We start from the raw sequence: 22732 nt of genomic DNA on the forward strand, positions 1-22732 counted from the left end.
AGGAAATTGGGTACCCTTTCCTCTCTCACTTATCTCCATATTTTGTGAATACACACATGTTGTAGAACATTATGAAAATGATAAATACATGATGTGAGATGGGAGGTGGAAAGGTGTGAGAAGAAGGAGAAGCAGAAGGGAGAAAGGAAGGGAGAAGACAGGAAGAGGCAGAAGGTGAGAAAGGAAGGGAGGAGAGAGGAAAAGGCAGAAAGGTAGAATAGAAAGGAAGGGAGTGGGGAGGAGGGTTGAAGGTAGTAGGAGGAGGGAGGGGAGGGGAGGGAGGGAGGGAGGGGGGAGAGAGAGGGGGGATGGGGGAGAGATAGGGGGAGAGAGAGAGGGGAAGGAGGAGAGAGGGAGAGGGAGGAAGGGAGGGGGAGAGAGAGGGGGGAAGGAGGAGAGAGGGAGAGGGAGGAAGGGAGGGGGAGAGAGAGGGGGGAAGGAGGAGAGAGGGAGAGGGAGGAAGGGAGGGGGAGAGAGAGAGGGGAAGGAGGAGAGAGGGAGAGGGAGGAAGGGAGGGGGAGAGAGAGAGGGTGGGCGAGGGGAGAGAGAGGGTGGAAGGGGGAAAGAGAGGGTGGAAGTGGGGGGAGAGGGGGCGCCAGGGGTGGGGGAGGAGGGAGGAGAGAGGGGGGGTGGCAGGGGGAAGAGAGGGGGAGGGCGAGAGAGGGGGGAGTGGGAGGGAGAGAGGGGGAGGGGAGGGGGAAGAGGGGGGCGAGAGGAGGAGAGAGGGGGGCACCAGGGGGAGGGGAGAGGGGGGAGGGGGGAGGGGGAGCAAATTTTAGATGTGATATTGAAATGATTGTCTGTATTTGTAGGCCAGTAGGCTTAAAATCCAAATCAGAAATAAATGCTATGAAAGGTCTTATTGTTTTAATGGCTTCATTTGTGCCTCATTACGACGCCACACACCATTAGGTGGCTTGCGGAGTATGAATGTAGATGTAGATGACTATCCTACGTCCCTCCCCCATCAGAGTTGTGCTTCATGGTTTTGCAGTTATATCTCATAAAGGCCTGACAATATTGAAATCAAGATCCTATTAAAATTTGCAGGGCACCAAATTCTGCATTCAATGATACTCCACACATATTTTTGGACCAGCCATTCAAATACTAGTGCTCATCAAACTTTATATACATATGAAACATTTTCGTTTTAACTTTTGCTCCTGGTACATCATCTAAACTAACCCATTTATCAATCAAATGGTCTACCCAAAAGTTATAGAGGAATAAATTATGCATTCTATGAGACCAAAAAAATTTTTTGGGCCACCTATTTCTATAGAACTCCACCTTAAAGTTGGGTCAACTCACACTGACTGTGTAGGTTGTGGAGAAGAATAGGGACTATTTTCGTTGCAGTTTACAGTTATGAGCCAGCACTCATCCCTTCTCTCTATTAGATGAAGTTGCAATGAGGAAGACTCCCAAGTCAGTCTTATATTGTGAATTGTGAATTGTGTTTTATTCATCTCATGACGTACATTTGCAATCCATTTGGTTTGCGTACAGGAGACATGTCAAAAATTTATAAAACAATTACAATGATTTTTACATTAATTAATGATAGCACTATAATAAATAACAACACTATAAGGATATTTCTTGGAACATGTAACACATTGTACCCAGCTCAAATTTCCAGATTGTCCTGCATGAATTCATCCACTGAGTAATAACACTTCATTGTCAGTACCTCATATAGCTTTCTTTTAAGTGAACCTAAATTCATCTGCATCAACTTGTTCCTTTTTAATTTATTAAAAATTTTCATTCCCATGTATTGAGGTCCCTGGGCAAACAGTCTGAGGCGGTGGGTGGGGAGCATAAAATTTCCTTTGTTTCTGGTATCATGTGAATGGACAAAATGGTTTCCCTCAAATAAGTCGCGTCTGGAGTACAAAAATATAATAATCTCATATATGTATAAGGATGGCAGAGTTAATATTTTGAGTTTCCTAAATAATGGTCGACATGGTTCTTTGTGATTGGCAGTGCACATATTTCGTATGATTTTTTTCTGTATTTTTAGTATCCGCACTATGTTTGTCGAGTTACCCCAAAAAACAATACCATACCTAATAATGGATTCAAAGTAGCTTGTATATGCTACTTTCCGCGTGTCAATGTCCGTTGCAGTTGATAATATATGCATTGCAAATGCAAAGCTGCTCAATTTGTTTGCAAGGTATTCAATGTGTGCCTGCCACCTCAAATTTTCATCTACTTTTAGACCTAAGAATTTGACTGAGTCAACTTCTTCTATAACTTGGTTGTTGTGTACAATCTTAATTTGCTCACATTTTGACTGGTTTTGAACTGCATCACGTGAGTCTTAGATATGTTTAGATTCAGCCCATTTAGCTGAAACCAAGTTTCTAAGGTACTGAGGGTACTGATCACAGATTTGAGAATTTTTTCTGAATCCTGATCTTCAACTAAGACAGAAGTATCATCTGCGAACAGAACTGATGGGGAGCTGATATTTAATGGTAAGTCATTAACATAAAAGAGAAATAGGACTGGGCCTAATATGGAGCCTTGTGGAACACCCTGAGTAATTTTTTTCCAGTCAGAAAAATAATATGCGCCATTTGAAGAAATGCTAACTCTTTGCTTTCTGTTGGATAAGTAGGATTTAAGCCATTGTAGGGCACTGCCGCCAATGCCATACTTTTCAAGTTTGTAAACAAGCAATGCGTGGTTTACGGAATCGAATGCCTTTGTGAGGTCGCAGAAAATTCCTGCCACCTTATTTCTCTTGTCTAATGACGTACTTATTTTCTCAATGAAACTGTTAACTGCATCTACGGTGTTTTTCCCTTGCTGAAAACCAAATTGATTGTTTAGAATAACAGAATATTTTGCAATGAAGTTTTGGATTTGAGCAACAGCAAGTTTTTCAAATATTTTAGATAGGACTGGGAGAATTGAGATAGGACGATAATTTCCCATGATCTCTCTTGATCCCTTCTTGAAGAGTGGTTTGACTTCAGCATATTTCAGTACCTCTGGGAAACAGCCCTCTTCAAAACATTGATTTATTATCTGAGCTAGTGGGTTTGCAATTCTATTGTGTACCACTTTAATAACTTTGGTGGGTATTCTATCCCAACCTGCAGATTTTTTGTTTCTTAATGTTAAAATAGCATTTTCTACATCCTCAAAAGAAACTTTTGAGAATTTTGTAAAGTTTTCAGAGTTTTTGCCTAGGCCAAAGGGATTTACTTTGTTGTGATAATCTGCTACATCTACATCAGATTTTGCTACATTTATAAAGAATTCATTAAAGTACTCTGGTATTTGAGTTGGATTTACAACAGTTTTTCCTTCAATGTCAATTTTTGGAATTTCTTGGTTACAGGCTTTAATACCTAACTCAGATTTAATGACTGACCACACAGCCTTTGTCTTATTTTTATGATTTAAAATTAACCTGTTGTTTGCCAGTTGTTTTGCTGCCTTGACAACTCTTTTAAATATGGTTTTATAGAGTCTAACATATTTAATGAAATTTATATCTTTATTATATTTTAGTTCTCTGTGCAGTTGCCTTTTCCTTACACTGGAAATTTTTATGCCCTGGGTAATCCACTTTACTGTATTTGTTATCTTATTGCTGCAGAGTCTAGGTGGAAATGTTTCATTAAAGTCTGCAAGAAAACTATTTAGGAATTTCTCAAAGTTTTTATCACTTGAGTTACCATAATCAAAAGGCCATGTTTTATCTCTTAGCTTCTCACTAAATGTTAGCAAGTTTTCTTTGCTAAAGTTCCTGCTCATATGGGTTCTTGTATGTGAAATGTTTGTGTCTGTCTGTGGCAGCTCAATAAACAATACATAATGATCTGAAATACCTAGATCTACACAAAATTTATACACATCTTCATATACATAATTAGTTAGAACATTGTCAATGCATGTTGCTGATTGCCCATTGTCCCTGGTAGATTCAAAGAAATTCAATTTGAAACCATATTTCTTAACTAAGTCAGTGAACCTTGAAGCTTGGCTACTATTACATGTGATATCAATATTAAAATCAGCAGCTATTACAACTTTTTTCTTTGTTTCTCTACAAAGGTCTTCTAGCATAATTTGAAGCTTAGATAAGAATAGTTCTGTTGTTGATGTCCCTGGAATTCTGTATATTGAGATTATTATAACATTTGCTAGCGAGTCCACTATTTCTACACAACAGCTCTCGAACACACATTCTTCATTTAAATAATTAAAACAGTTTCTGGTCTCATAATTTATGTCATTGTGTAGAAGTATACATGAGCCTCCACGTAACTTGTTTCTTCTACAAAAGCTACTTGCTAATCTGAAGTTCCCTATTTTGTTCAGAATTTTAATTGTCCCCTCAGTCAACCAGTGTTCATTTAAACAAACAACTTTAATATTTGCATATTCTGACAGAATGATTTCCAATTCATCTATTTTGGAGCTTTTATTATTAGAAGCATCAGTGTTTAAGCCATTTATATTCCAGTGGATAACATACCTACTTTGACTATTTCTTACAGGCTTTAGCATATTTCTTGCCAGATAATGGTTTGGTTTTTTCTTTCTTAATGCTACACACGTTTTTTCACCCCCATCACTACTTATAAGTTTCCCTTATTTTTTATGATCTGGCAAGTATCTAAGAACATCTTACTGAATATTTTTGAGCCCAACCTGTTCAGATGTAGACCATCTTTGGCAAGACTTGTTCATAGCACTGAATGAGGTAAATCTGGAAGGAGCAGCTTCTGTCATCTATGGTGGACTTCTCCACTGTGTTGTGTGAAAAAATGGTGAAACATTCCAAACAATCCCAACCAAACACACTGACTACCCAAAACGACACTACTACCGATGTGCTACAAGTGTGGTGTTTCAAGCCTTAAATATGCTGAGTGCCTCTGCCAACGCAAAAGACACATTACTCCTGAGGTCATCTTTAGCAAGTTAATGGTCGTGATCATGACTCAGGAGCAATTATTTTCCAATGACAGAAAGAAAGTGCGTCTCATTAACCATCAGCAAACACACATTTCTCAAAACCTGAAAGAGGAGTGACCCCATCAAAATTATTTGGTCTCAACAGCTTCAAACTGGCAGACAACATCAGAAGACTATGCATATTTCTCCACGCCATAAGTGGATTTGACCCAACTTCAGCGCTCTTCAAGCAGGGCAAGAAGAAGGTGGTCAAAGCTGTTGGTCAACAATAAATATCCTTTAGAAGAAATCAAAACTTTCTTCAAGCGTGGCACTCAAGCTAAAGCTATTGCTGAAGCTGAAGTGCAATTTTTAACAACTGCCTCTGGAGGCAGGGTAGGAGATACTGTAGATAAATTGGGATTCAAACTATTTGCCAAAGCCCTTGTGAACCTGGCATCCCTAACACCAACATCTGAAGCAGCCCTGCCGACATTGACAACTTACCTACAAGTACAAATATGGTTAGGACACCACATGGATTTGCTCCTCTGGGGATGTGAGACTTCAAAGTTTGGTCTTGACCCCGTTCATACCCCTACAATTTTCTGCAAATGCAACAAGGGATGTGCAGGTGGTCATAGGTGTTGACAGACTGGGATAAGCGTGCACTGATTTGTGCCAACTGTAATGGGAACTCTTGCACTAATTCCCTCCAACCAGATGAAACTGATGAACCAGATGTTGACAAAGATGTAGACGGCATATATGGAGCGACAAAAATCACAGACTTTGAGGAGCTGAGTGATGGGATAACGGACACTGAATCAGAAATTACAAACTTCGAGAAGCCAAACAACCCAACAACAGTGAAACACTGACGTCTGTGAAATTTGTGTGCCAACCTATTTTTTCACCTTTTCATCTTCTTACCTTTAACTACAATTTTTGTTGTTATGAAATATAATCACCACCAATTGATTTCAAGAATTGGGTTTCTTATCTTGCCTCCATCTTCATGTCACTTAACTGAATCTCATCGTATTCTATATGATGCCTTTTTTAATATTATCTTTTTCTATAATCTATAATTCTAATATTTTATTGTATTACTATATTCACAAGTTCAAGACAAGTACAATGGAATGCTATAGTACTATGTTAAAAGAATAAATAACACTTATTGAAGAACTGCAATCTAAACAGCCTTCACTGTTGTTAAGAAATAGTCAAATTTTAAAGTGGAGCTGTAGGTAAACAGGTGGTACAAAAAATTCATTTTTGTCTCATCAAGTGCATAATTTATTCTTCTATAACTCTTGTATGGACTGCTTTATTGATAGGTGGGTTGATTTCGATGATAATACCTAAACACAAAAGTTAAAAAAAATCATGAATATGAAAAGCACTAATATGGGAACGGGTGGCCCAAAAAAATGTGTGTCTGGTCTCACTAACGTGTGTCTGGTCTCACTGACTGCAGAATTTAATGCTCTACAACTTCTAATAGGACCATGTTTTCAATATTTTGTGTCTTTTATGAGATATAACCATAGCACTGCAAAAATATCCCTTTCGAGGATACATTTTCAACCCCCACGACCTAAGCACAACTCTGCCAGAAGAGGGGGGGGGGGGGGGAGGGGGGGGGGGGAGGAAGCCTAGAATAGTCGTACTGTATTGGGCCACAAATGAAGGCATTAAAATGACAAAACCTTTTGTAGCAATTATTTCTGATTTGTCTACTTTTTTGGTTTTGCACCAATGGCTGTTAAAGTGGAAGGGGTGCTGTTTACAGAAAAATGTTCGGATTCCATAATGACTTAACTTGTAGGTGAGGGTCACTAATTTAATTGCAGCATGAAACAGAATGAAAAATATAGAGATGATGATAGGAAAAAAAATGGGAGGAAGAGAACTGCTTTGCCTACTCAATTCTCACGAAACAAGAAAATTGGTACTAATTTCAGTCCACATGCAGGTGAAGCTAACAACAGAAGAAGGGAACGAGTCAACATAGTACAAGACTGCCAGACTAGCAAAATAAAAAGTCAAATAAGAAGATATTATAGATTGTTGAATATAAAGGCAGCCATCTCACCCTGTGATTCCACCTCATCAATAAGTGGGCCCAGAAGTCTTATACGACGATGAGCCATCACAACAAGTCTCAATTTGTCACCAAGATCTTGCATCTCATATATTTGTGCAAATGTCCCAATGCGATAGACATCCGAGACATTAGTGACAACATCTGATGTGTTTCTGGAACAAAATGTGAAAGAGATGTTAACATTTTACAAATATTCGTAATGCAGTAGATACAATGAAAGAAAAATTTGCAGGCACATATAACTTTTCTTTCCTGGTATCAGTGTCTTAGAACTTTAACAAGAAGCACTCATTATTAACAAAAATTCTATGGTAATACTTTGTTAATATGCTCCTTTATAAGTCACTCCCCCAACGCCAAAAGTACTCCCTATGAGGTTATGTGAAGTGCTTCCCATTTACTGTGCTGCTTTCCCACATAAGAAATTCCGATACTCTCCATCAGCAGTGAGTATCAAATACTACAAAGGAAAGCTTACAAGTTGTGGCATAGTCATGAAAAAGTTTTCAGTGATCCAGGAAAATATGTAACTGTGTATCTATTCGTGTGCAGTATGTACACTTCCATGGTGCTCTTTATTTGTTTGAAAAAGCCAAAATTACTAATGATTTTTACTGTACCATCACATGTAGCTTGATATGTATAACACAACACATTTCTACTCAGGTCTGAAGATAGTCATTACTGACTGAATTAATCACCTGATAACATTTTGCCATGCCTGCTCCACCTGTTCATGTAGTACTGTAAAGAGTTGTTGGTTGATGAGTCACACGGGTCACTTCATCCCACTGTAATCCACACTGTGTAGGCACATGGCGAATGAACCCACAGATATGGTAAAGTTAAAATTTATTTATAAATGAAACAATAATAGAGATATAATCAAAAGACTGACTATAAGTGTCGACAAAGACATTAGTTATGAATGCACAGTAAAGCACAGACAAATGACCGTAAAACATCATTTACTTTTTTGTGCATGATTTTGTTTCACTCTCTTGAATGTAGAAGTTTTGTTAAGCTGTACTGTTCGGAGTATGATGGGCTACGAGTGTATTTTATCATATGTGTTTCTGAGTAAGAGAGGACTTAATAACAGTGTTAAGTATTTTTATTCAAATGAATTAGAACCAAGTTAAGAAGAATTCCTTCATATTTTATATCATCTTGAGAGGCACTGGCTGCCTACATCTATAATTGAAATGGAAGAATCATATTGTCGTAAAATTAACAGAAGGAGAAGCTTTCAGTAGATGAGAAATATAATTAAATTATACATACAGTGATGGACATAGAAAAAAAGAAACGACGCAACATAAAGTGAATGAACAATAGCACAATTTCGTACACGTGGAACATTTCATAATAATGAAGTTGTAGTAATATTCTCTTTTTATTGTAAGTAAACTGACAATTAACAATCAAATTTCCTTTTATTCTTTCCTTTTAATTATATTTTTCATTATTATAATACAACTGGTGACCTAAATGCCACGACTTCACGACACCGGTTGTAAGTAGGGTTTGCTAACTATTGTTATAGTAAGAAATTTCTATGACATTGTTATTAGTCATAAAAACTAATTGTCTGTATTTTCTGTTTGCATCAATCACAACGGGGAGCAAGTAAAGCAAAAAGGCAAAAACCGAGGAGAAATTTTGGAAAGAAGTAAGAGCTGCTCCCAGGTTATGTAAAATTTTCCATAGTAAGCTGTTTTGTTCGGCGCAGAAAAGGCGGGATTGCTATGCAAGTTGCTTGCATGGTTATCCTTGGTAGCGCATCTTTTGATGTAGATAGAAACCTTTTCCTCATTATTCCCTTATTGAATTTTATAGTGGAAAATTTACAAAAAATTTTCAGTGTTATACGCATTGTCAGTAAAACAAAGAATTCCAACAATAGTTTGCATGTCATAGTAGATGTAAAACAGGCTTTGACATCACGTAAATTACAATTATCAAGTGTAATAATTAGCATATGAAATTTTTCCATTTTTTATTAAATTTTTATTTTTGCATATTCATACAACATGGCAGAAAAATATATGTCCATTGTTGATAACAACAGCAAAAACGTAATCAGCCAAGATGGCATAGAACTGCGCGATCGAACAACTGGAGTTCAGGTGCCATGAATGCCTACCACAGAAAGTTTAAGAAGGTCAGAGTTGAGTGTCGCAGGTTTGACAAATGATGCCTCGCAACAGAATAACTTTGACGACACAATGTTTACAATTGAAGAGACAATGTCACGCATCTCCCAGAGCGATATACTGCTTATGAATGAATCATTGGAGAGTGATACAAATATGACTCTTGACAACACGTTACAAACACCATTTGCTCACAACACAAACACCGACTTGAAAAGAACAGCTGACAGCAACCACAATAGTACCACTAAATAGTGACCAAAATATGAAACAGCTTGAGAGAAGAGCATACATATCTGCAAATGTCACAGCTCAATGGCTGTTGGAAAATGAACTGGTTATAAATCTAAAAAAGACTATGTATGCAGTGTTTAAAAACAAGGAAAAGGCTGTAGACATGGATTTAGAGGTTGATGGAACAAGGCTGGAAGAAGTAGAACCTGCTAGATTCTTAGGTACTCTTGTGGATAATGAACTAAAATGGAAAAAGCATATTAATAATGTCTGCAAGAAACTGAGCTCTGTCATATTCTTAATGATGCAGCTATCACAGTATTCAAACAAGAACCTTCTATGTACAGTGTATCATGGACTTTCTGAACCATACTTACAGTATGGAGTGACTGTGTGGGGAAACTCAAACAAACAAGAGACAAAACGAGTGTTCACATTACAAAAAAAATCAATTAGGACCATTTTAAGAAGAAAGACCTCTGAAACATGCAGAAACTGTTTCAAGAATTTAGGTATCTTAACTTTTTCATCATTGTATATATACAAAACAATAACATACATCACAAAAGGTAGTGAGGACTGGATTACAAATGCTAGTGTACACACCCACAATATAAGAAGGGAGAATGAAGTACAGAGCATACCCCACCTACTGGCTATTCTAGAAAAAGGACCCCAGTACTCCGGTATCAGACTACTAAGAAGTCTGCCCAAAAACCTGCAAGATAGTGTACTTCACAATGACTTTCCAAAGAAACTTAAAAACTATCTCATTGAAAAAGAGTTTTACAATGTTGCAGAATACTTATGCCATTAAATTTGTGTATATTGTTATTCATTATCAATTATGTAAAAATGTAAGCTAAACGTGTAGAAAAATAAGTGATAATGAATGTAATTACTTGGACATGTCTTACATTACACATACATTTCCTGTACACAATGTAATCTTACAGGATCAAATAAAATTCAATCCAATTCAATTCAAACCAATTTCAGTGATATGAAACAAGATATGAACACGGTGAAACAGCAACAAAACACTATTATACAAGATCTAAATACAATGAAACAAGAACAAAAACAAGTATTCAAGGATTTGCAAGACACAGTCTCTCAGAAGTTCAATGACTTAGCCAAAAATTTTCACACTGAAATCGACAAAAAATTGAATGATATGAAAATACAAGTAAAGCATGAAGTATTTTCTGAAGTTAACAGTAACATTACGGAGTTAAAACAGAAGGTAAATCCTTTTAATGAAAATCATGATCTAGTAGAGCAAAAGATAAAGAAAATCACAGACGCCAACACAAACATTAAAGCCACATAGGACCAGTTGTGTTCGACAGTAAAAAAAAATGTAACCACTGTAGTTAACAAACTAAACAAAGACTATGAAGATGTACCTCTAGCTGCGGAAGAGCTTACTTTAAGGGTAGCAACATTAGAAGTTGACTAAACATGTGATAAGAAGGGGAGAGAGAACATCTGGGGTAGGTACATTAGATAAAGACTAATATCATTGCTGAGCAGTTAGTAACTGATTGTAAGTTACACACAGATGTAGTAGAAAAAGCTATTCAGAAAAAAGAAAATGAAATAGTTAACAAGGTAAACATTAGCCTACAAGCCGCGGAAGATAAGATCCACAATCTTTTAGAAGAAAATATTACTGGATCTCAAAATATGTACATAAATAATACAAAGGCTACAGTGAACAAATCACAACCCATCAGTATTTATCCATAAATTGTCACAAGTTCTACAGCAGGTGCAGGGCACAGGTCATCCCAGTTTTCAAGGAGGGACGTCAAACGGATGTGCAGAACTATAGACCTATATCTCTAATGTCGATCAGTTGTAGAATTTTGGAACACGTATTATGTTCGAGTGTAATGACTTTTCTGGAGACTAGAAATCTACTCTGTGGAAACCAGCATGGGTTTAGAAAAAGACGGTCATGTGAAACCCAGCTCGCGCTATTCGTCCACGAGACTCAGAGGGCCATAGACACGGGTTCACGGGTACATGCCGTATTTCTTGACTTCTGCAAGGTGTTCGATACAGTTCCCCACAGTCGTTTGAGGAACAAAGTAAGAGCATATGGACTATCAGACCAATTGTGTGATTGGATTGAAGAGTTCCTAGATAACAGAATGCAGCATGTCATTCTCAATGGAGAGAAGTCTTCCGAAGTGAGAGTGATTTCAGGTGTGCCGCAGGGGAGTGTCATAGGACCGTTGCTATTCACAATACACATAAGTGACCTGGTGGATGACATCGGAAGTTCACTGAGGCTTTTTGCGGATGATGCTGTGGTGTATCGAGAGGTTGTAACAATGGAAAATTGTACTGAAATGCGGGAGGATCTGCGGCGAATTGACGCATGGTGCAGGGAATGGCAATTCAATCTCAATGTAGAAAAGTGTAATGTGCTGCGAATACATAGGAAGATAGATCCCTTATCATTTAGCTACAAAATAGCAGGTCAGCAACTGGAAGCAGTTAATTCCATAAATTATCTGGGAGTACGCATTAGGAGTGATTTAAAATGGAGTGATCATATAAAGTTGATCGTCGGTAAGGCAGATGCCAGACTGATATTCATTGGAAGAATCCTAAGGAAATGCAATCTGAAAACAAAGAGAGCAACGCACTTCGTTACAGGATCATTTAGTAATCGCGAAAGCGTTATGGAGATGATAGATAAAATCCAGTGGAAGACTATGCAGGAGAGATGCTCAGTAGCTCGGTACAGGCTTTTGTTGAAGTTTCGAGAACATACCTTCACCGAAGAGTCAAGCAGTATATTGCTCCCTCCTACGTATATCTCGCAAAGAGACCATGAGGATAAAATCAGAGAGATTAGAGCCCACACAGAAGCATACTGACAATCCTTCTTTCCACGAACAATACGAGACTGGAATAGAAGGGAGAACCGATAGAGGTACTCAGGGTACCCTCCGCCACACACCGTCAGGTGGCTTGCGGAGTATGGGTGTAGATGTAGATGTACCAGTGACAGTTGTAGAATGCAAAACACAAACATATTTAGCCACCCTGACATGTCCAAGGATTTTTGTCTATGCGCACATGCCTCATCTAAGGGGCTGAAGCCATGCTTGTTTCAGATGCAAGAAGTAGAAGGTAAAGAAGTACCCAAGGTCATCAGTTTTGCTAGTCAAACATTATCAGAAGCTGAAAGATATTACTCTGTCTCAGAATTGGAAAGTTTAGCTGTAATATGGGCATTTAAAAAGTTTGAATATTTTTTGCGAGGTAAGAATACCAAAGTTTACTGTGACTATCAGTCACTGTCATTTCTCTTAACATTTACTATTGCAACTTAGATTACCTAGGTGGTGTCTATATTTACAAGAATTCAATTTCAAGATCATTTATATTAAAGGAAGTCAAAATGTTATTGCAGATGCCTTGTCTAGGTTACCACAAGGTTTAGATGAATGTAGCGAGTTAACACAGCAAGATGCAGAAATCAAAACGTTATTAATGCAAGGTACAACACAACAGTCTGAATACCATAAGTTTTGTAAGTGAATGAAAATTATACAACAGAAATATTGCGTGCATGGGTGTTTTGTTTCAATAGGACACATGAAAAAACTGACCAATGGTGTGTGTGTGTGTGTGTGTGTGTGCACAGATGTAGTAGAAAAGATTATATCAAAAAATTTATAAGACACACACATGAAGTATGGGGACATTTTGGAGTAGGCTAATGTCCACATCTGTCTTATGTATTACGTCAATGAGAATTCATGTTTATGTTCACAGTTTCCATCAAAAGATAATGAAAGTGTAACAGGAATGCAAACATACAGTAACAGTAACATGTGCAAGCTAGTCTACTACTGATGGATGATTACAATCCGAAATGACGTTCAAGTGGATACTGATTAAATTTTGCTGTCAGGATATAGCTCAAACCTTTTTTTCCCACAAGTATTCAGATATTCCAAATGCACTTTCAATGGTTATGCTTGGAGACCAGAGAGTTCTTTCAGAAGCAAAGCTGTAATTTTTATCAGCAAAATTGCTTCTCCATCTGTGAGGTTATGAGTTTTTGTGCAAAGCAAACTTACAAAATGAAGAGATAAGCGAGTCCACTAAGTTGTTCATACTTCTAGTGAATGATTCCACACATTCACTGTCTCTGAATGCTATCACATCAATATCCATGAAGAATTTTACGCCATGGACTACTAGGTTACTGAATAACTTTACTGCTAACCTTACAATCATTTGTTGACATGATGTCATATCCAAGTGGGTGGAAGTTAACTTGGGGTGAATTTTTAATCTGGCAAATCTAGGGCATTACCTCGTTCACACACACTGCAATAAAAATTATAGATGATTATCTCATTGTTAAATAATATGTCAGCTTTATCACAAAAATTACTTCTTATGCACTTTATTACATGAGTAGCTTCTGAAAATGCCCAAATTCGACTAGTTTCATAAACTGGATTTGATATAGAGCAAGCATTTTTATGCCACTTATTCCTAGACATTACCACATCTTTTTATTCAATTGACTGTCATCACGGGTGAATGCAATAATTCTTGTTCTGGCTTGCTCCAGCTGGATAATTATTTGAATCAGTATCTGCGACACAACATCGCTAGGAACTGCATTGTGACTTGCATACATGGCAACAGGGTGGATCCAGCAGAGGAACAAACAAACACCAGAGCATGAATGAACATGTATTCTTACAATCATCTGGAGAATATTGCCCTAAATTTATGAAACCATCAACTTTCAACGAAGTGTTATTTAAATGCAATTCTTCTTGGCACTTAAAAAACCTTCACCAAATTTAGAAGATTTGTTTTGCAAGGAAGTGGCCACAATCCATGTTTCAAACAATGTCTGTATCCTTTGGGTGATTTAATTTTTAAGATCATGCTGTCCAAAAGAAAATGACTACCATATTGGATTCCCTTGTTGTTTTTCAATTGACAATTCTTATCATAGCATCTACTAAGTTTTTCTATCTCGTATTGAGTTCAGAATGATTTAGAAGATCTGACAGAGCCATCTTACAATTTTTGTCTGTGAGCTGTCTTCACAGAAGAATTATTTTGACATTAGCTGTTCTTAATTTATTATGTAATAGTACAACTTCCCCGTTCTTAAACTTCATTGTTCTTTTTCATTAACTTACTGCTGCATGTGGTACTGATTCATTTTGCATTTTGTCCACTTTCCTGAACAGAAGAAACACTGAGGGACAACATATGTTCTTGTTCAACGTTTTCTTTGCGTCAGCTTTTCTTTTGTGAGTGTTTAGATAAATATTTTGGTAAATTATGAAAATAAATGGCCTCAGCAGCCGAAGACTGTGTGTGTGTGTGTGTGTGTGTGTGTGTGTGTGTGTGTGTGTGTGTGTGTGTGTGTGTGTTGTTGTTGTTGTTGTCTTCAGTCCTGAGACTGGTTTGATGCAGCTCTCCATGGTACTCTATCCTGTGCAAGCTTCTTCATCTCCCAGTACCTACTGCAACCTACATCCTTCTGAATCTGCTTAGTGTATTCATTTCTTGGTCTCCCTCTATGATTTTTACCTTCCACGCTGCCCTCCAATGCTAAATTTGTGATCCCTTGATGCCTCAAAACATGTCCTACCAACAGATCTCTTCTTCAAGTCAAGTTGTGCCACAAACTTCTCTTCTCCCCAATTCTATTCAAAACCTCCTCATTAGTTACGTGATCTATCCACCTTATTTTCAGTATTCTTCTGTAGCACCATATTTCGAAAGCTTCTATTCTCTTCATGTCCAAACTAGTTATCGTCCATGTTTCACTTCCATACATGGCTACACTCCATACAAATACTTTCAGAAACGACTTCCTGACACTTAAATCTATACTCGATGTTAACAAATTCTTCAGAAACGCTTTCCTTGCCATTGCCAGTCTACATTTTATATCCTCTCTACTTCAATCATCATCAGTTATTTTACTTCCTAAATAGCAAAACTCCTTTACTACTTAAGTGTCTCATTTCCTAATCTAATTCCCTCAGCATCACCCAATTTAATTTGACTACATTCCATTATCCTCGTTTTGCTTTTGTTGATGTTCATCTTATATCCTCCTTTCAAGACACTGTCCATTGCATTCAACTGTTTTTCCAAGTCCTTTGCCGTCTCTGACAGAATTACAATGTCATCGGCGAACCTCAACGTTTTTACTTCTTCTCCATGAATTTTAATACCTACTCCGAATTTTTCTTTTGTTTCCTTTACTGCTTGCTCAATATACAGATTGAATAACATCGGGGAGAGGCTACAACCCTGTCTCACTCCTTTCCCAACCACTGCTTCCCTTTCATGCCCCTCGACTCTTAGAACTGCCATCTGGTTTCTGTACAAATTGTAAATAGCCTTTTGCTCCTTGTATTTTACACCTGCCACCTTTAGAATTTGAAAAAGAGTATTCCAGTCAACATTGTCAAAAGCTTTCTCTAAGTCTACAAATGCTACAAACGTGGGTTTGCCTTTTCTTAATCTTTCTTGTAAGATAAGTCGTGAGGTCAGTATTGCCTCACGTGTTCCAACATTTCGACGGAATCCAAACTGATCTTCGTCAGTATTTTGCAGCTGTGACTTATTAAACTGATAGTTCAGTAATTTTCACATCTGTCAGAACCTGCTTTCATTGGGATTGGAATTATTATATTCTTCTTGAAGTCTGAGGGTATTTCGCCTGTCTCATACATCTTGCTCACCAGCTGGTAGAGTTTTGTCATGACTGGCTCTCCCAAGGCTGTCAGTAGTTCTAATGGAATGTTGTCTACTCCAGGGGCCTTGTTTCGACTCAGGTCTTTCAGTGCTCTGTCAAACTCTTCATGCAGTATCGTATCTCCCATTCCGTCTCCATCTACATCCTCTTCCATTTCCATAATATTGTCCTCAAGTACATCGCCCTTGTATAAACCTTCTATATATACTCCTTCCACCTTTCTGCCTTCCCTTCTTTGCTTAGAACTGGGTTGCCATCTGAGCTCTTGATATTCATACACGAGGTTCTCTTCTCTCCAAAGGTCTCTTTAATTTTCCTATAAGCAGTATCTATCTTACCCCTAGTGAGATAAGCTTCTACATCCTTACATCTGTCCTCTAGCCACCCCTGCTAAGCCATTTTGCACTTCCTGTCGATCTCATTTTTGAGACGTTTGTATTCCCTTTTTGCCTGCTTCATTTACTGCATTTTTGTATTTTCTCCTTTCATCAATTAAATTCAATATTTCTTCTGTTACCCATGGATTTCTACTAGTCCTCGTCTTTTTACCTACTTTATCCTCTGCTGCCTTCACTACTTCATCCCTCAGAGCTACCCATTCTTCTTCTACTGTATTTCTTTCCCCTATTCCTGTCAATTGTTCTCTTATGCTCTCCCTGAAACTCTGTACAACCTCTGGTTCTTTCAGTTTATCCAGGTCCCATCTCCTTAAATTCCCACCTTTTTGCAGTTTCTTCAGTTTTAATCTACAGGCCATAACCAATAGATTGTGGTCAGAGTCCACATTTGCCCCTGGATACAATTTAAAACCTGGTTCCTAAATCTCTGTCTTACCATTATATAATCTGTCTGACACCTTTTAGTATCTCCAGGGTTCTTCCATGTATACAACCTTCTTTCATGATTCTTAAACCAAGTGTTAGCTATGATTAAGTTGTGCTCTGTGCAAAATTCTACTGGGCGGCTTCTTCTCATTTCTTAGCCCCAATCCATATTCACCTACTATGTTTCCTTCTCTCCCTTTTCCTGCACTCGAATTCCAGTCACCCATGACTATTAAATTTTCGTCTCCCTTCACTATCTGAATAATTTCTTTTATTTCATCATACATTTCTTCAATTTCTTCGTCATCTGCAGAGCTTGTTGGCATACAAACTTGTACTACTGTAGTAGGCATGGGCTTCGTATCTATCTTGGCCACAATAATGCATTCAGTATGCTGTTTGTAGTAGCTTACACGCATTCCTATTTTCCTATTCATTATTAAACCTACTCCTGCATTACCCCTATTTGATTTTGTGTTTATAACTCTGTAGTCACCTGACCAGAAGTCTTGTTCCTCCTGCCACCGAACTTCACTAATTCCCACTATATCTAACTTTAACCTATCCATTTCCCTTTTCAAATTTTCTAACCTACCTGCCCGATTAAGGGACCTGACATTCCACGCTCAGATCCGTAGAATGCCAGTTTTCTATCTCCTGATAACGACGTCCTCTTGAGTAGTGCCCGCCCGGAGATCCGAATGGGAGACTATTTTACCTCCGGAATATTTTACCCAAGAGGACGCCATCATCATTTAATCATACAGTAAAGCTGCATATCCTCGGGAAAAATTATGGCTGTAGTTTCCCCTTGCTTTCAACCGTTCGCAGTACCAGCACAGCAAGGCCGTTTTGGTTAATGTTGCAAGGCCAGATCAGTCAATCATCCAGACTGTTGCCCCTGCAACTACTGAAAAGGCTGCTGCCCCTCTTCAGGAACTACTTGCACCTACAGTACGGCCATCTGCATCGCTGAGGCACACAAGCCTCCCCAACAGTAAGGTCCATGGTTCGTGGGGGGGTGGGGGGGGGGGGGGGGGGAGGTGTATGTGTGTATGTGTCTAATTCTGATTAAGGGGTGTTTGGCTGAAAGCTCTGTTTAACAGTCTTTTTGTTGTGCCTAACTGAGACTCAGCACCTTTTCTTTATGGTGAGTAACAACTATCCTTCTCATAATATTGAAATAAATAAGGAACCACTCCTGGTTCTAGAGACCACCTTTGTCTCAGAATTTTAATTTATTCACTGTCAATGACAAATAAGTTTGCTTTTGTGACAAGTCCAAAATTCAATTTCTTGTTTTAGAGTTCTAAAGAAATGTTTACCTTTGCTTTCTTTGTAGCTAGATCTGCAGGCTGGAATGAAACACATGTGCAATTTCTGTTGTTGTTGTTGTTGTTGCTGCTGCTGCTGCTGCTGCTGTTGTTGTTGTTTTTCTTCTAACGGTAATGCCTAACGTCACTTTATTGTTGCAGCTTTCAACTTTGCAACATTCACTTATAACACCATAAAGAAACTCACAAAATAAGCACAGGCACTAGCAAAACACACCTTCTGATTCAATAAAATCACAGCTTATGTCGCAAGCTGTTCGTAGTACAAGGACGTACCACCTACCACACGCTACCCGTGTAAAGTGTGTGGAGTCAGAACACTTTCTGTTATACCCGCTATGTACGGTGGCACACAAAGTATTCCATGCAGGAGGAAATGTATGACTGGTAAAAGCTTTTCTGGGCTTATTGTACAATTCTGCTAAAAATATGTGTGCTCAGTGTGTCACAATTTTTTCTTACATTAAATGTTAATGCGTCTCTTGTATATAAACAACACAATCTTGAAGGATATCCAACACCAGTACTTACAAAATATTTCCATACACTTACCAATACATCACCAAATAAAATTAACATTCAAAGCTGACGACCATCAGGAACGGAGATGCTATACAACTATGCCCCCACTACTCAATTCGAAGTCTCTCTCTTTCTCTTTGAAGAAGAGACTTGAAACATAAAGAATGGAAATGTGAAGAAACAAAGGTGGTTATTCAAAGGATAATTCTCTCAAGTATATTCTGCTCCAACGACATGCAGAGAAAACAATTGTGTTTCTAATGTCCTGAACTTACTGTCTTATTTGTGGTGAATGACCCTGATTGCGATTCCTTATGAATAGGAGGAGCGAACCAATCCACTATATTGGAATCTGGCTGTTTCATTGTATAACATACTGTCTTTTAGTGGTGTTTGGTTCTGACTGACAATGAATGTTGGATAAAAAGGTTCAGAGATTTTCTGCTTTAATGTTTTAGTCATATGTTCACCCAAAAAAGGGGCTTCTAGCGCCACAAAACCGGTACTGATCTAATAATAAAGGACTAAAAACAGCTGAAGCACTTATTAATGCCCAGGATGAAACCTATTTACACAGCAACAAAAGGGACTAGGATGACTACCGGTATATTACTGTCAATGTAACACACCATGACAAAAGCAAAGTAACAGTCTCCTTGTCACCTTAGGCTGCCCTACAACCAATCTATACATGACTTAATAAAAGGTCTCTAAATAGACCTCCTCTCACTCCTCCACTGTGTGGAAAACACACACACACACACACACACACACACACACACACACACACACAGGTATGCATCCTGCATGCTGGATCACCACAGCAACTTATCATGGAGTATGTAATGCACTGATGTAATTTTTATATAATAGGAAACTGAAAAATAACATGCTCAGTGAAATCTTTTCCTGATAATTACTAGTTACTGAGAAGCTGCATGTCACTATAGGAAAAATACTTATCCAACACTTACACTTACTGATAATTACTGGTAACTAAGAAGCTGTACATCACCATAGAAAAAAAATACTTGCACAACACTTACACAAGACAGTCAAAACAAGTACACAAAGTTGTTCAGTATTTTTCTTCTTCTTATTCTATCTGACCAATGTAGAACGCCTCCAATTAATGACTATCTCTACATATTAGAGGTCTACTGTCCACAGCAATAACTGCTTCATATTTCTACTGGCCACTATCTTCTTAGGAACAGTTAATTGACAATACGAAAAAATTAATCAGTTTTTGACAAAAAATGAACTCCTTCATCACACTGATCTTTACCCTATTGTAAGACAATCTAGCCACTGCCCACCTTGTAAAATCTTTATGCTAATGAGATAACTACAGTCATACCCAGTCAGACACTCATATGCTGCACAAAACGTCTATGAACACCTTTCTTAGTCACGTGAAAGAGATGTCAACAAGTTCTTCACGCAAAGACTTCAAACATATCACTGTTTTGAAATGTGTGGGTCTGATTGACAGAAAAAGGTAACTGCTGTCCACAGAATGTCAATGTATTCCAACTTCATTTTCTAGTATCACAGAAGAGATGAGGAATAAACATGATTTTCAGGTTTAGTTCATGGTATCCATCTCCATTACTGCCACAGAGGAAAATGGGAGGATCACTGTAAATTACATATATCTACTATTTACTTTGTCATTTATTCTTGGGCTCCAAATAGTAAAAGCTTTGTGCCAGGCATGGTGGAGGGAAGAAATGTACACTGCCTCATGGTGGTGTTCAGATGATCCATAAACATTACCTTCATACAACTAGTTCACCTGTCAAGTAATGTGGAACCAGTTAAGTGCATATTACATAGATATACTGTCAGGTAGTTCTCTACATGAATAATACAGCAGTGACATTTGTCTGTTTTGGAATCACTGATACCACCTTGGCACAAGTGAATGCAAGTCTAACAACACACATCAGAAGCAAGACAATTACTTTCAATCCTGCAATATTTCCTCTACAAAAAGCAAACTGCACTACTCTCCTATATTTCTGATTCTCAATTAAGTAATAAACACAATACACACTAAGCACTTATGCACTTGGCCATCCTCTTTCCAAAACCACTAGAATCAATAGCAAATACCATTATACTAACTATTGATTTCAACCATTGTTGTGTATGATAAATCTTTATTGTTTACCTGTCCTGAATATAAGAGAGGTAATACATGCAGAGTGCATGTAGCTGTAATAATGCTTATAAACTAAACAACAGTGTAAACAAGTAACACTCACTCATCATTGATTTTCAGAAAAACACCTGCATATGGCTGATTCCACTTGACCTTTTTCCTAATCAGGTCAACAAGTTGTGGGTTTGATATCTGAAAGCAAAAGAGAAGAAGAAATAGTTAGACATCTTTCATTATGGGTAAAGTAACAGTGAATGCAGCAACAGAATACAGAAATCATAAAATCAAACAATGGAAAGAGAAGGATGGAATAACAACAATATTATAAAAAGAATAGATTGCTACTCAATTGGGTCGCAGACAAGCACAATAAAAATACTGGTACACATTTAAGCTTTCAGCCAAAACGCTTTCTTCTGAAATAAAAAAAAACACACACACACAAATTCCACAACGACAACTAACACACATAATATCACTGTCTGACAGCTGTCGACAGACTGTGGACTGCAACCGCGCATGATGGGAGCAGCAATGTAGTGGGGGTAATGAGGAGGTGAGGTGTGGGGTGGGGTGGGGTGGGGAGGGGAAGGGATAGCAGGGTAAGAGGTGGGGGAAGGTGTAGTGCTGCATGCAAGGGTGTAGTGGGGACATGGTAGAGCTGCTAGGTGCAATCAGGAGGCCTGGGAGCAGAGGGGGTGGGAGGGGGAATGGGAGTGAAAAAGGAGAGAAGGAGGCGAGGAGGGAAGGCTAGTAGGTGCATTGGCAGAATAGAATGCTGTGTAGTGCTGGAGTGAGAGCAGGGAAGGGAATAGGTAGGAGGAGGACAGGGACTTGTGATGGTTGAGGCCAGACGGGCTACAAGAACATGTGATATAGAGCAGGGAGAGCTCCCACCTGGGCAATTTACAAAAGACGGAGTTCTTAGGAAGGATCCAGATGGTGCTGGTTGTGAAGCTGTCACTGAAGTGAACCACACTGGATTGGGCACCATATTCAGAAATTGGATGGTCCAGCTGTCTCCTGGCTGCAGTATTTTGGTGGCCATTCACATGGACAGCCAACTTGTCAGTTTTCATGCCCCTGTACCTCCCACATAACCACCATCTGGTCAAAAAGGAGCACTCCTCTCGTGATTCAGCACAATGCAGGACTGCAGCAACTGAATCACATTCTCCACCAGGATTTCAGCTGCCTCCTGTCATGTCCTGAAATGAGGAATATCCTACCCACTATACTTCTCGCCCCTCCCACAATGGTCCACCAGATGTATGCAATATCCTTCTTCATCCTTACTCCTCTCCTGTTCCCAATCCCTTGCCTCATGGCTCATATATCTGGCACAGATCTATAAGCAAGATGGTGGTGGTGGGTTTAAGGTTGAAAGGGACCAAACTGAATGCTCATCGGTCCCTTGTTCCATTGCACCAAGTCCATGGGTTAAAACGGAAAACATACAAGAGACACCACAGGAGGCCAGGGGGAGAAAAAATGCTGAACACAGCAGGGACAATAGAAGACAAGAAGAGCACAGACATACAAGAAACAGGCAGAAGAGCTTAAAACAATACAGCAGATAACGTGGGCTGGCTGATCACAAGGATAAAAAAGGATGAGCCAGCCACTCTGCAACACATTAAAATCTCTGACCTAGAAGAACTAGGATAGAAAGCACGGGGAG

The 22732-nt window shown here is 38.6% G+C and overlaps 1 protein-coding gene across 1 annotated transcript in view; it reads right to left on the bottom strand.

The window, feature by feature from the left end:
- LOC126266639 (lon protease homolog, mitochondrial-like) overlaps nt 1–22732 on the bottom strand; it is a 131656-nt gene that overhangs the window by 84211 nt on the left and 24713 nt on the right. The window contains exons 2-3 of the mRNA XM_049971029.1: nt 21155–21243; nt 7031–7194 (exon numbers count right to left, since the gene is read on the bottom strand). Of these exons, the coding sequence (XP_049826986.1) occupies nt 7031–7194; nt 21155–21243 (253 nt within the window). The remainder of the gene's footprint in view (nt 1–7030; nt 7195–21154; nt 21244–22732) is intronic.

The sequence above is a fragment of the Schistocerca gregaria genome, chromosome 4, assembly GCF_023897955.1.
Source record: "Schistocerca gregaria isolate iqSchGreg1 chromosome 4, iqSchGreg1.2, whole genome shotgun sequence".
NCBI lineage: Eukaryota > Metazoa > Arthropoda > Insecta > Orthoptera > Acrididae > Schistocerca > Schistocerca gregaria.